Source organism: Sciurus vulgaris (genome assembly GCF_902686455.1).
Source record: "Sciurus vulgaris genome assembly, chromosome: 9".
NCBI classification, from domain to species: Eukaryota; Metazoa; Chordata; class Mammalia; order Rodentia; family Sciuridae; genus Sciurus; species Sciurus vulgaris.
In genome coordinates this window covers 39,784,026-39,798,761 of record NC_136469.1, presented here as the reverse complement: position 1 = coordinate 39,798,761, position 14,736 = coordinate 39,784,026, and the positions used below count along the sequence as shown (strand labels likewise).

At 31.4% G+C, this 14,736-nt stretch overlaps 1 protein-coding gene across 2 annotated transcripts in view; it reads left to right on the top strand.

The window, feature by feature from the left end:
- Window positions 1-14,736, top strand: part of FSTL5 (follistatin like 5) — a 782,217-nt gene that overhangs the window by 707,037 nt on the left and 60,444 nt on the right. For both annotated transcript variants that reach the window (XM_079154219.1, XM_079154218.1), the window contains exon 13: window positions 449-598. In XM_079154219.1, coding sequence (XP_079010345.1) covers window positions 449-598 — 150 coding nt within the window. The remainder of the gene's footprint in view (window positions 1-448; window positions 599-14,736) is intronic.

The following is a 14,736-nucleotide window of genomic DNA, read 5'->3' as shown; positions in this document are numbered from 1 at the left end:
TAGAAGACTGAAACCAGTTCCTGAGGATTTTTGACAAGACTATGCAAAGGCCTTGGGGGTAGTCACTGATGTTCTGAGAAGCTCTGAATATGCCTTAGTATGATATTTTTTTGTTAAAGAAGGTGGACAGTAGGAAAATTGGGGAGGAAATACTGGAATTACTATGTTTTTCTAAAGTTGTTGAGTTATAAACAAATAGTAAAAAATGAAAGCACTACATTGAACCATAAAAATCAGTAATTCAGGACATGAGATTTATCTTAAAGGGTCCTATTTTACATTGATTTCCATATATTTAATGAAGTGAAATACACTCTATATACCGTTTTATTTAATACTTTCTATAGACATGTTTAACATTTGATGCTGAAAGTAATAAAGCATGAAACATTAATTTTACCCATGCAGTTATCAGGTATAAATTTTATTTCCACTTCTTGTATTACAGGATGAAGTCTGTCCCAAAGCTGAGGAAGAAGAAGTTCAGAAATGTGTGTGGGCCTCAGCTGTTAATGTCAAAGACAAGTTCATTTATGTTGCACAGCCAACTTTGGACCGAGTCCTTATTGTTGATGTGCAGTCCCAAAAAGTTGTTCAGGTATGAATGATTGCTATGCTTGAAAATGAGCTTTATAAATCATTTGCAGTAATCCAATGGTCATTACCATGTAACTTGTACATTGCCATTTTGATTATCATTAATTATGTGTTTTATTACCTAGATAACTGGAAAATACTTACATTTTCTGGAAACTGTCTTCTCATTCTGCTCTTTAAGGAACATCCTGTTCTTTAAGGAAGTTATTTTAATAAATTTTTAAAAATTAGATTAATGAATATATTATAACATTAACATGACTGTTTCTACATGAATCATCTTCACAAGTTGCTTATTCTGTCCCAAATAAGGAAAGGCCCAGTTCAGGGCCTGAAAAAAAATATTCTTAATTATCTTTATAAAACTAGGAGTAAATCTTTATTTTTGTGTTCTTAGCAAAAGCTGAGACAAGAGTCTGTTAATAAAGAAAATTAGGAACTTAGAAAAAATTACTAGAGAGTTGCAAAACAAGAAGTATCTACATAGGCCAGTGACAAGAAAAATAATCTCTAATAAACATTGCCATGGTGATCTTTTCACAATCTGTTCAATTCACAGTTCCATTTTCAGCCACCAACTGTTTCAGCCCTTGCTCTTTCCAAGGCTAAGCAACTTGGGCAATTCACTTGAATTCAGAATCACAATAACCAATGGGTAGTACAGGTAGCCAAATAATCTGCCTCCAAAAGTGGGCCTTGAAATGTCATGATCTATTACTTCTCAGCTCAGAGGAAATAAACTTAAAACAGCATTATGATATAATCTGCTCAATGGGAATAATAACTACATATTTTATAAAGTTATTTAAAGAATTGGATGAATTTTTAAGTATTAGATGAATGGAAAGCATAAATAGCAGGTATAGGCATGTGAAGTGGTACATAAAACTATTGAATATCAAAATTTCTTAGAGATAGTGTAACCAAATATTTCTTGACTTATAAAGAATTTTTAAATCAATATTGTTTGAATTTGATCTTCTCTTCTTGAAAAAAGTACCACAATGCAGATTCTAATAGTCATAAACAGTTTTACAGGGATTCATCCATACATCCACCCACCAATCCATTCAAATGTTCATCTTTCTATCTTATATTCATTATTCATTTATTGATTGCCTATTATGAGGTGTATTGAATGTCATAAATAAAATAAATGAAAGTATGAAAGCATTTCTACTCATAATTCTGATAATTTCTACTGGAAGGCTCTAATAATTCCAAGGTTACACATTCACAGTGGATAATCAGTCTAATAGTTCAATTTATAATTTGAGAATGAACAGTACAATCATAAGTAAATTTATGAATAACTATTCTGCTAGAAAACTATAAGGTTTCAAGGCTTACACATTTATCATGAATATCTGAACTAATGGTTCCATATCTATTATAAAGATAAATATTGCTGTATATTTTACCTGTTTTGCATGTGATTCTAAGACTGATGGCTTTTGACCAGTTTATTTTATTTTTATTTCCATTATAACATATGCTAGCACAAATCAGAAGCATTTAGTTTAGGATGATCAAGATTCTGCCAGCAGTTTAAAATCAGATGTATGTTTCAGGAATAATCAGACTGGTCTTTAAATTTAGTTTTAACTAGAGACCTACACTTAGTGAATATATATTACCTACTAGATATTTAAATGTGGAAAAAGTTAGCATCACTTATTATTCATAGAATTCCATCTTCAGATCATGATGTCAAATTTTAAATTAATAGAAAGTATTGATAATAAAAATGTTCAAATGCTATGGTAATGATCACATAAATTGTATCATTTTTCTAAGTACCTATTATAACTGTGAAATGCCAGGAGAATGTAGAAGTTCTTATACAATCCTAAAACAGGTAAAAGTTATATTCTAAAACAATTATGGAGACTTCAGCCTAGAATCTAGCACTTACATTTTTGTCAGTTACAGAATTACGCCTCAGGCCAAATGTGTTCTCCTTATGATGTGTTTTCCTTCTCATTATTATTAAAATAATAATGTTTTATTACTCTTTCTAAATATTGCCTTTCCAAAGGTAAAAAAAAATATGTAAATGTTTTTCAACATATATAAGTATTACCAGATTTTGAACATTGCATACATGGAAATATATAATTTTTATTAATTGTAAAAAGCTATTTGTACTCTACATTATAATGCAAAGCTATTTTACTTTCATGTGTCTTGTGTGTGATAAACTGATAGGCATTGAATATTATTTATGAATTCCAAATTTATAAATCATCTACTTGCTTAAAATTATTTATAACCTCAAAAATAATTCTTATGGAATCTTCTGATCATTTGGTGATATTCACAGTCACAAAAACTTGGTTACTGGACATGCACATTCCCAGTAGAAGTAATTTGGTACCTTGTTTTGTTTTGCATTTTTATGCTTTTGGGACAATTTTAGTTTTTAAAATGACCCTCAAGTATAGTGTTGAAATGCTGTCTATTATTCCTAAGTATAAGGCCTAATGGTTCAGGCACAAGTTGTAGTTTTGTTGGCCATGAGTTCTATTTTAATTGATCAACAATATATATTAAATAAGATGTCTTTAAACATATATGTTATTTATATCTATATGTATATATATATATTGTGTTTATATATATCCATATATATATGTATATATATATATATATTGTGTTTTGATTAGTGGATTAAAATATTGTGGCCAATGCTTGGAGGAATTTATTTTCCTTATGAACAGTAGTTAAATAATAAGCAATTCAGTGTTCATGGTAATATTATAGAATAATTTCAAGAAATAATGAGAATCAACTGTAGTTGAGTATATAAGAATTTTATTTACCCATTCTGCTTTTAATGGGCAATTAGAGTTTATACAAATTTGGAATATTATGAATAATACATCTCACTAAATTTTTTGTGTACTTATTTGGTGGGCATTGATATGCAACTTTGCCCATATGCATATCTAGGAGTTAAAAGATGAAATGGAATAATGTGTAAATTTGTGTGTGTAAATATGTATGTTTACATTTCTAGATAAACAATTTTCCAAATTATTGTATAGTTTTATACTTCTAAAAACAAGATACATCAGTGATCATTTCAATTTCTATGAATTCCAATAAAATTTTAATTTGAACTAAATTTAATCTGATAAAATTAAGATGTGATATTTTGTATTTTTTTATATTTCTACAATGATAATTATTCTATTTGTTTTGATGGTTTTCTACATGATTTGAGAATGATACATATTAAAATATTAGTTCAAAAACCAATATTTAAACTTCCATTTCTAACTTGACATTATGACTTTTACATAATTTAAGAGAACAAGGCATTTAAAAGATTTATTGGTTTATATTTTAGGGCACAACATATAAAATTTATTAATGTGATAGCCACTACTGAAAGCAATAGGGATGGAGCTGTAAAGAGAGTGGTTTCCCATCTCATTAAAATTACTTAAGAAATTAGAGTTAGAGGGAACTTGTTCCAACATAATAAAGATTATATATGACAAATCCAAAGCCAACATAGTGAATGGAGATAAACTGAAAGCATTTCCTCTAAAATCAGGAATAAGACCAGAATATTCAATCTTGACCATTGCTCTTCAGTATAGTCCTTGAAACTCTAGACAGAGCAATCAAGTAAGAGAAGGAAATTAAAGGGCTATAAATAGGAAAAAAATAAAATTACTCTATTTGCTGATGACCTGATCCTACATCTAGAAGACTCAAAAACTCATCAGAAGATTTCTAAAGCTGATAAATAAATTCAGCAAGTGGAAGGATACAGAATTAACATATATTTAGTTTTCTATATTCAAATAGTAATTCTACTTACTAGAAAGAAAATTAGGAAAACTATTCATTTCACAATAACCTGAAAAATAAAATAAAATAAAAAAGTACTTGGGAATTAATCTAACTAAGAAAGTGAAAGATTTCAACAGGGAAAACTATAGAACACCGAAGAAAGAAATTGAAGAAGATCTTAGAAGATGGAAAGGCCGTGCGTATTCTTGGATAGGCAGAATTTATATTGTCAAAATCATCATATTACCAAAAATGTTATACTTATTCAGTGCAGTCCCCATCAAAATACTAACAACTTTCTTTACTGAACTAGAAAAAAAAAAAAAAGTCTTATAATTCATAAGGAAGAATAAAAGCCTGAAATAGCCCTATTGAGCAAGAAGAGAAATGCTGAATTTTACTACAGAACAATAATAACAAAAACAGCATGGTACTGGCATCAAAACAGATTGAAAACCAGTGGAATAAAAGACCCAGAGACAAGCTCACATAGTAACAATTATTTGAATCTTGACAAAGTACCCAAAATACATATCAGAGAAAAGGTAGCTTTTTTAACAAATGGGTGCTGGGATAACTGGATATTCATATGTAGAAGAAAGAAATTAGAACCCTCTCAACCTGCACAAAAATTAAATCAAACTGGATAAAAGGCTTATTAGGAATTATACCAGAAATTTTGCAAACTGTGGAAGAAAACATTGGGTCAAGACTCCAACATATTGGGGCAGGCACCAACTTTCTTAAACAAATCCCCAAAGTGCAAGAAATAAAACAAAGAATCAATAAGTGGAATACCATCAAATTAAAAATCTTCTGCACAGCAAGGGAAATTATAAAGTTTATGAAGACAGAGCCTATAGAATGGGAGAAACATTTGCTACTTTCCTGACAGTAAATTAATATCCAGAATACATAAAGAATGCATAACACCAAAAACAAACAAAGAAATGAATGACCCATTTGAGAAATGGGCAAACTAAAAGGACATTTCTCAAAAGAAGTAGCATGAATGGCCAATAAATAAATGAAAAAATGTTCAATATCCCTAACAATCTGGGGAAAGCAGCTCAAAACTATACTGAGATTTCATCAGAAATTGCGATTATCAAGAATACAAATAATAATAAGTGCTGACAAGGATGTGGGGAAAAAGTTACACATAGTACTACATTCCTGGTAGTACTCCTAATTGTTGCAACTACTCTGGAAAGTAGTGTGTAGATTCGTCAAAAAACTAGGAATGGAACCCCCATATGACCCAGGTATCCCATTGCTTAGTCTTTATACAAAAGAATTGTCATCAGCATACTATAGTGATATATCCACATCAAAGTTTATAACAGTACAACTCAGAGTAGCCAAGATCTGAAACCAGTCTAATGCCTGCCAACAGATGAATGAATTAAGAAAATGTAGTATATATACACAATGAAGTTTTACTGAGTCATAAAGAAGAATGAAATTATGGTATTTGCTGGTTAATGGATGGAACATTGTGTTAAGTGAAATAAACTGGACTCAGAAAATCAAGGGTTAAATGTTTTCTCTCTATTACAGAAAACAGAACAGAGGAAGGGGAGTAAGGAGGGGGTGATCAGATATTATAAAGATAACAGGAAAGTCACTAGAGTAGGAGATTGAGGTGGAGGGAGGAGGGATGGAAAAGGCAGAGTAAATGCAGAATGAATTTGACAAAATTACACTATGTGCATGTATGAATGTTCCACAGTGAATTCCATCTTTATGTGCATATATAAAGCACTAGTTAAAAATAAATAAATAAATGAGTGGAAGTAGACCAGTGGAGTAGGGAAAGGAGAATATGGGAATGAGAAGGGGAGAGAAATGAGGGAAATGTGGACTGAAAAATAGTAAATTAAATACCATGCATATATGATTTTGTCAAAATGAACCTATTGTATACAACTATAATGCACTAATGAAATGGAAAAGTAGGTTTCACATGTTATTGAAGATAAGCTGGTATAAATTACAATTAGTATTATAACTTAAGATTGTTATTTATAATTGCCATAGTAACCACATTTAATTTAGTCCTAGAATATATGTAAAAGGAAATACACATGAATGTAAATATTTTAACTAAGCATGAAAGAACTTAATATTGCAGGAAATGAGTAGTAGACCTATATGGTAAATAGAAAACAAGTGGCAAAATGGTAGTATTATATTTCTCATTATCAATAATTACTTTAAAAGTAAATGTATTATGCTGCTCATTCAAAAGATACTGACAGCATAGATTTTAAAATATTATGATTTAGCTACATGCTTTTTTGACAAGGATTTATTTAAGATATAAAGATACTAAATATTGAAAGTCAAAGGATGTAAAGGACAGCAAGCGTGGCTATTTTGAGTGTGACTCAAGAAATAAAGAACTTTATCTATTAATAGAAGATTCCATTATACTGAGATGATTTCTGGAAATTAAATAAAACTTTTAAATAACACAAAAGATATTAGAAAATGGAATAAAAAGAAAATTAAAATAGAACATATCAAACATGTGACACAAGAAAACCAGTGCTATGAAGGAAATTCAGATATCTTAATACATTAAAAAATAAAGATCCCAAATCAAGAATCTATCTTCACAGTTTAAGGAACAAGAAGAACACTATTCACAAAAGCCAAAATAGAAAATCAACCCAGATACCCTTTAGTGAATGAACGGGTTAAAAAATGCATATTTACAGACTAGAATACTTTTCAGCCCCCAACAAAACAAAATAACAATGAAATCCTGTCTCTTGCACCAACATGAATAGAACTGGAGGTCATTATGTTAAGTGAAATAAATCAGACACAGAAAGCTAATTATCACATATGGTCACTCATTTGTACAAAATAATAAGTCAATTATTTATAAGAATGAAATACAGTAATGGTCACTAGAGAATGAGAAGGGTCAGGGGAAGAAAAACCGAAAGGAGTTCAATAAGAGGCACCCAAACTTAAGAGTAGAGGTATTTCTTCTGGTTCTTCTTTAGTATGGTAGGGTGACTATTGGTTTAAACAATCTATTATGTATTTCAAAATGACTAAAACATAAAACCATGAAATTCTTAAAACATAAAAGATTAATGTTAAAGAGCTGGAAGTGTTATTGTCCTGGTTTGATTATACCCATTGTATGCATATATGAAGTACAATAATGTACCCCTTAAAGATGTGCAAATATTATGTCTCAAAAAATTCAAGGAACAAAAGCATTTAAAAAGTATTCAATGTGAATAAAAGAACTTATAAGCACTGCCTTGCAGAGTACAAAAGCAAATGGGAAAATGTTCAAGTAAAAATCATGCCAGTAAATTTTGAAAGCATTAAAGGAAAGACTAAATTAAAAAGAAATATAAACTAGAACATGTAACATGTAAGAAGTAGAAAAACAATACTTTTATACTGTATAGATTAAGAAGTATTGAATCAAAATAAGTATATTCCTAATAAATTTAGAGTCAAAAGCACTACCAGACTTTAAATCAACCATGCAGCAGGCAATTTAATGAGATTTAGTATCTAAAAATGTCCATATTAATTAACTTGGTGGTTGACTTTCTGTTTGGCTCTTTCCACCTACTCAAGAAGTAGGACTATATTCTCAAATGTCCTGAGGGATAGGTTTAAATGTGCCACAATAATTCAGTTTTTTTTTTTCTTATGGTTACTGTATATAATCAGACATTCTATTACAAGTGATAAATGTTAACCTTGTTTTGATATATCCTGGATCTCTCCCTGGTGTGTAAGCTTTATTGTCTCACTTTGGGAAGCTGCCTTCTCTTTGGAGAACAGCAGGAACCAAAGTCAATATGTCAAATATGTTCCTATTGTACAAAAAAAAAAAAAAAAAAATGTGAGAAACTCATCCTTGGATCAAAAAATGCAGAGAGCAGTAAAGTATAGTAGGGGTTGCTCACACCATTCTGGAGAAGTTAAGGTGGAGTTTATCATTAGCCTTTTTTGTGTTAAAAAGAAAGGAAAGAAAGGGCTTTGAATTATGTGGAGTACTGAATACCTTATTAGGAAGAAGAGTAAAGTTACAGCCACAATGATTTGGTCAATTGAGACAGGCTGACCTAAATTTCTATTTAGAGATCACCTTGGTGTTTGAAATGAAATGTCCACTATGTATACTTTGTGACATTTTTGATTTCTATTGTTAACTATAAATATCAACCACAAATTTTAGATACATGCCACTAAAACATTTCTTGGTTTAAAAAGTTTAAGTTTTGGTGTTTTTGAATTTATCTAAATTTTCCATTTGATAACCACAAATGATTTCATCCTATTCAACTCTTTAGATAAAGAGTTTCATAACTCTACCACCTACTGGATGAAATAATACATCTTTATATTTGTTTTAACATTGCCTTAGCAGTATGTGAATTTTAGTTCTCAAAAGCTTGTGCTTAAAGGTGAACTATATATTCCTAACCTCTGTATGTCTATACTTTGAAGTACTCAACTCATAATTTTCAATTATCTCATAGTTTTTAATGATTTTAAAAAGCATGTAAAAAGACAGATTTCACAAACTGTTTATTAAGAAATCCTCTTAGAATTTCAAGTTGGAAATCTATTTAAAGAAAGAATATTTATACCTATTAAAAACTAAAAACCTATTTGTGACTTAGAGCTTTTTTCATAATCAAGGATGCAACACAAAGTCATTGTGAATTGTAGGGTACAAAGTTCATTTTGTAAAAATGTAAACACATTTCTGAATTTGACCACTTTTCTCGGGTAAGGCCAAATTTGAAGTTAGTGTCTTCTTGATATGCAATTGATGCTTTACTTCCTCACTGTGCACCTCTGTTAGGTTGTTATTTTGTAACCTGCATACAGTATATTGGGGCAACTAAGAATGCTAACTATAATCAACATTTATCTCACAAAAAATATAGAAAAATATTTGGTTTTTCAAGTTTTTTTTTCTTAACTCAATGAAAGTAAGTCCCAGTATTTTGTAAAGACTTAATCTATGAAGTCGTATTTCTGACATTTTCTTTTGCATTATTTGACTACATGGAATGGTATTACATGATTTATTTTGGGTTGTACATTTTAAGCTTTAAACTGTATTGCTGCATATTATTTTTTTAAATATCAAGTATCTTCTTGGCAGTGTATGATATTCCTGATTTGGTGTTGGATTTTTGGCATTAGGGAAACACTTGTATATTTGTTTTTAGTAGATAGCACCAATATCATTTTTATCTGCAGCTGAAAGTTAAGGGTCACAATTTTTTAATGTAATTTACAAACTTATCACTTTAAACATCAAATGATTTAAATTATTGTTTTCCTACTATTAAATTTATTTTAACAAGGAAGTACAGATGATGTTTTGCTATAGAAAAGATTAACTAGTAAACAACTGACCTCATTTTGTCTTCTATGGAGTAAGATCACTTTCCACTTGGATGCAGAAGTGGCTTTCTGGAACACCTCAGGAGTATTCTTAAGTATCATTGGCAGTCTCCTCCAGCCATTAGCACATTATCTTGAGAATCTACATCATTAGTTTAAATTAGGTTCACTTAATTAGCCAGCTGGTACTTTCCTTGTCAGACTGATAAACAAGCTGTGCTTCACTGTTCCTTCATGTCAAGTCTCAACCCGATTCTGTGTATCATTGTTTTTATTATCAATATTTCATCTTTTAAAAATTGATAAAACTGGTCCACAACCTGTGTACTATGTATTTTAGAATTTTTGTATTTGTTACACTTCCTCAAGATATATTGATTAGTTTGTACAACTGTACAAACATAGGAATTATAAGCAAAATTAATATTTACAGATCAGGAGAGATATAGATAAATATCAACCAATAAGTAAGATCTCCTAGTACCTGTATATTATGTCCTTATACAATGCTTTAAAAATTATTATTTTAACAAACAAGTAAAAACCTTACTTTTTATCATTACACTTTGTAGTTTGCTTCAACCTATTTTTACCAAAAAGGAAAAAGAATAAGAGGTTGTTTCATTTTGGTAATATAACATTCTCAAAATAGGTTCTCATGGGAAATTAAAAAATTTGGGTTCTAGAACCTGAATGTATAGATCAATACTCTCAATTACAAAATATTGCTATTTAAAAGATATTTCAGAAAATATTTATTAATTCAATAGAACAAGAGATGATGAATGGGAGCCTGATTATCTAAATATCATCAAATCAAGTAAAGGAATAGTTTGCACACAAACTATTTTTATGTTTTTATGATAGGGAAAATTTACAACATATAGTAGTATCTGAATATTTTATTTAAATCTGAGAGATTCATTTAATAGTTCAAAACTGATCCCTTCATTTCAATTGTAATGGGGGTGCAAATCACCAGCTATAAGTAAGTTTATTTTCATAGTCTTCTTAAGACAGAGTGTGCAAATAATTTTTCTAGCAAAATAATATTTATAGACAAATGTGAAATATACTAAACTACAAATGATAATTCAATCTAGTTTATTTTAAGGTAAAGATATGCATATAGTTGATTTATATTTTCCAAGAACATATTCCTGCATACTGTTTTGTAACTAATATCATTTTTTCTGAATTAAATGAATGTTGAATGCAGAAACAAAAATATTATGCAAGCCAATGTTCTCTAAAGCAGAGCAGAGGCCACATAAATGAGGCATAGCTTTTGTTTATATTTCTTATTATCTTAAAATGTGAAGAATAATTTCATTTTAGAAACCTTCAATATATAGATCAATCAATAATTGGGGCTGAATTCATTGTTGAGTGGTCATTGTTTTACCCCAGGGCTGCAAAGCCTACAGTGTGCCACTTTCTGATCCCAAAGAAAGAACTTGGAGGACTAAAAGAAGAGAGTTTAGGTTCTTTTTTTTATTTATGTCCTGTCCAATGATGGAAGACTGGACAAAATGGAGAACCAGCCTTTGCCTACAAGCAGGGGAAAACATACACAGGAGAGATTGCATGCCAATTGTGCATATGGGTTTCTTCAAATATTTTCTGAGAATATGACCACAACAAAGGTTGTCAGGCTTTGATCCCACCTAAACATTGGAGATAAGGGAAATGGTCAGTTTCCCTTCTCCTTTCTAGCCAACACATTCTGGGAGTCCTTTCCCAAAATTTTATGTTCAATTCAGAAACATAAAGACTTCTAGTCATTGATATGCGTTAACCCCAACAGTTGTATAATATACTATGGACACAAGCACCTCAAAGGGAAAATGTGAATTTTGCAATATATAGGGATCAGGAATGGTGTCCTCAGTCTTTTATTCACTTTTGTCTGTACAAAGGGGGTAATAATAGTATGTACCCCCATAAAAGACTGTTATGGGGATTAAATTTTTAAAATGTGTACCTGTAAACACTAGAAAAAGTCTGGTATACAGTATAATTGTTTTGTTATATAAAATAATTATAGTGATCTTAATACGTGAAATAAGTTTTGGTGTCCTATATAATTTTGTAATTTACTTTTCCAAGTTAAGTAGATTTAAGGGTTAATTATAAATTATTACAACTGACTATAAATTATTATTGACCTAATCAAATACAAAAAGTCTGCCATTTTAAACCTGGAATCTATTGGATGGAGATATACAAAAAATACATATAGTAAAATAAATTATACAATATGTTAGGCAGTCGGTACAATTGAAAAAAATAAACTGGGAGAGCAAGGCCAAGAGGGACTGAGACTGAGATGCAGGAAAGTACACAGAGGTAAGCCTGGCTACAACATCACTGAATTGTGTGGGCAGAATGACCTTGAGTTCTGAGCAAAGATCTGGAGGAAGCAGGCATCAAGATATCAGGAGAAGGGCTGGGGAGATAGCTCAGTCGGTTGAGTGCTTGCCTTGCAAGCACAGGCCCTGGGTTCGATCCCCAGCACTGAAAAAAAAAAAAAAAAAAATATTAGGAGAAGAGGTGGCCAGGGAAATGCTTCCAAAAGACAAAAGCATGTATTCTGTTCAGGTTGGGTGAATGGAAAGATGTCCCAGAACATCTATGTTACCGAGTGGGAAAAGTAATAGGCAAAGAGATTGGGGAAGACAGACAAGGGACTGTCACTTCAAGGCCAGATTCTCATTATAAAGACCTATGGCTTATACTCTGAGGGAAATGAAGGAACTCTGTAGTGTTGTGAGTTGATGAGTGCCATGATTTGTGTCATGATAATAGCAATCACTGACAATATCGTTGAGAAAGACTAGGGAGTATATAGTTTGAAGTAGAAACCTGGTAATGTGATTAAAGATGATAACTACTCTGCTTATGAAAAAAGTAGGTAGATATAACCCTATTATTTTGGGGTGTGAGTTGTGGTCAAAAAAGAGAGAAGTAAAAAAAAAAAAAAAAGAAGAAGACTCTTTGAAATCCTTTCTACAAAATGTGGAAAAATATTTAGATTATAATTTGATGCACAGGCTTGCAGGTTTTCTTTTAGCAAATATACTACTACTTAAAGTGTCAAAAATACTACTTGTCTACTTCACAGAAAAAAATGTTCTGAATGTACTGACCCTTTAAATTTTAAGTTCGACAAAGCTTAGGCCTTCCAGGGAACTGAGACAGTGTGAAGGTACCCCTTTCACCCCACTTCTTGAGATCAAGTAAGAAATATTTCAAACATGTCACTCAGAGTAATAGGCAAGGATTTATTAAAAGGGACATGAAAGGGGGAAGGAAAACAATCTCAAAGGAAATAGTGGGTCCTTTCAGAGAGGAGAGGAACAGTGTATCTCTCCTGCCCTTTAGTTTTATTGGGTCCCAGGGATGTTTTCAAAGAGTCCTGTACAATTCATCTCTTGATTTTTGACTGACAGAAAGATGACATCACACTTTGAGTCCCCACTGCCATGACAACTCTAGATCACTTTGGCCCATGCTCATAGGTTCTAATTGGAACCCTGTTCTTACAGATATCATGGTTTTAGGGAATTTTTCTTATCTCCCTGAGTTCCAGGATTTGGTAAATGTAAGGGTCACAAGAGCCCCAACTTCAGGGTAACCTGTGTTCTTTTTTTTTTTTTTTTAAATACATTTAACAAATTTTACATATACCCTATTGATGACAGGTCCTATAATAGAACACTAAATGATAGGTTTACCATTACAGACAAGTTTAATTTGGAGAACAGCAGCTTGATATGAACACATTTAATATACAAAGAATAATGTTTTTAAGTATGTTCTCCATGGAATAACTTTACAAATTTATCAGATGTCTCTAACAAACACATTTGAGTAATAAAAAAAAACAAGATATCAGTGTACCAACAGTCTCTTTCCTGTGGAAGAAAAGTCCTAGAAAAATTGATGTTTGACAGTTTATAAAAATCAACATTTAATGAGTTTGACCACCTAGAGACTTGTGAGTTAATTTTAAAGACATTTTGCTTCTATTATTTTACCCGATTTAAATTGAACCTTTTGAATCACGTGAATTAAAAGTATTTGGATCCATTTTTTAAATTTGAATTTTTATGCGCACATATTTAACACAAAAGTAAAGGCCTTGTAATGTTTATCTCCTTTGCAATGTAACCAATGTTCAAAATAACTCTAGAGTTGGATAAAAAGAACTGATAAAAAATCATTAACCTAGGTATGTAGGATCAAAATTGTGAGCTCAAAAATACAGCATTTAAGAAAAACAAAAGTCCTAGAAGAAAAATGATAATGACCATTAATTATAGCATGAGAAACTGAGAAAGAGAGAAGAGGTGAAAGGGAGAGAAAAAGTATTCTGAGAAATTTAAAAGGGACACTTTTTTTCCTTGGGTTTGAGACTGGTTTCCCACTGAGCATTCTGGCTTCCTCCATTTACATTTCAATGTAAGCCTTGACTGAGATCTGGATCTGAAAGGAGCTAACGGGTTCTAGCAGAAACTTGATCCCTAGGTCATTTTAACCCTTTTTACTGGTTAGTAATCAGGTTTGGATGCAGAAAATTGTGAAACATTATCTCCCACTACTGTGGGGAATGGGGCTGCTATATCATATTCCTTACTGGGACATGGCACTGATGGTTGGGCTGGTTACTCCCTTCACGCCGGCATATGTGGGACCTCGTGGTAGGAGGACTAAGTGGGCTGGGCCGGGGAATGGAAGCAGGAATAGGTGAGTGGAAGTTGGAGGAGGAGGAGGGATTAAGAGGGGGAGAAGAAGGAGGCATTCGAGTTTGCAGAAGATCATAGAAGTGAGAAGGAAGAGACTTGAAGATAAGGAATCCCTTTCCATCTGCCCCCTTGCTCACGGAAGCTGTGTGCCATTACACAAAGGAATTTTGATGGCTTTATGCGG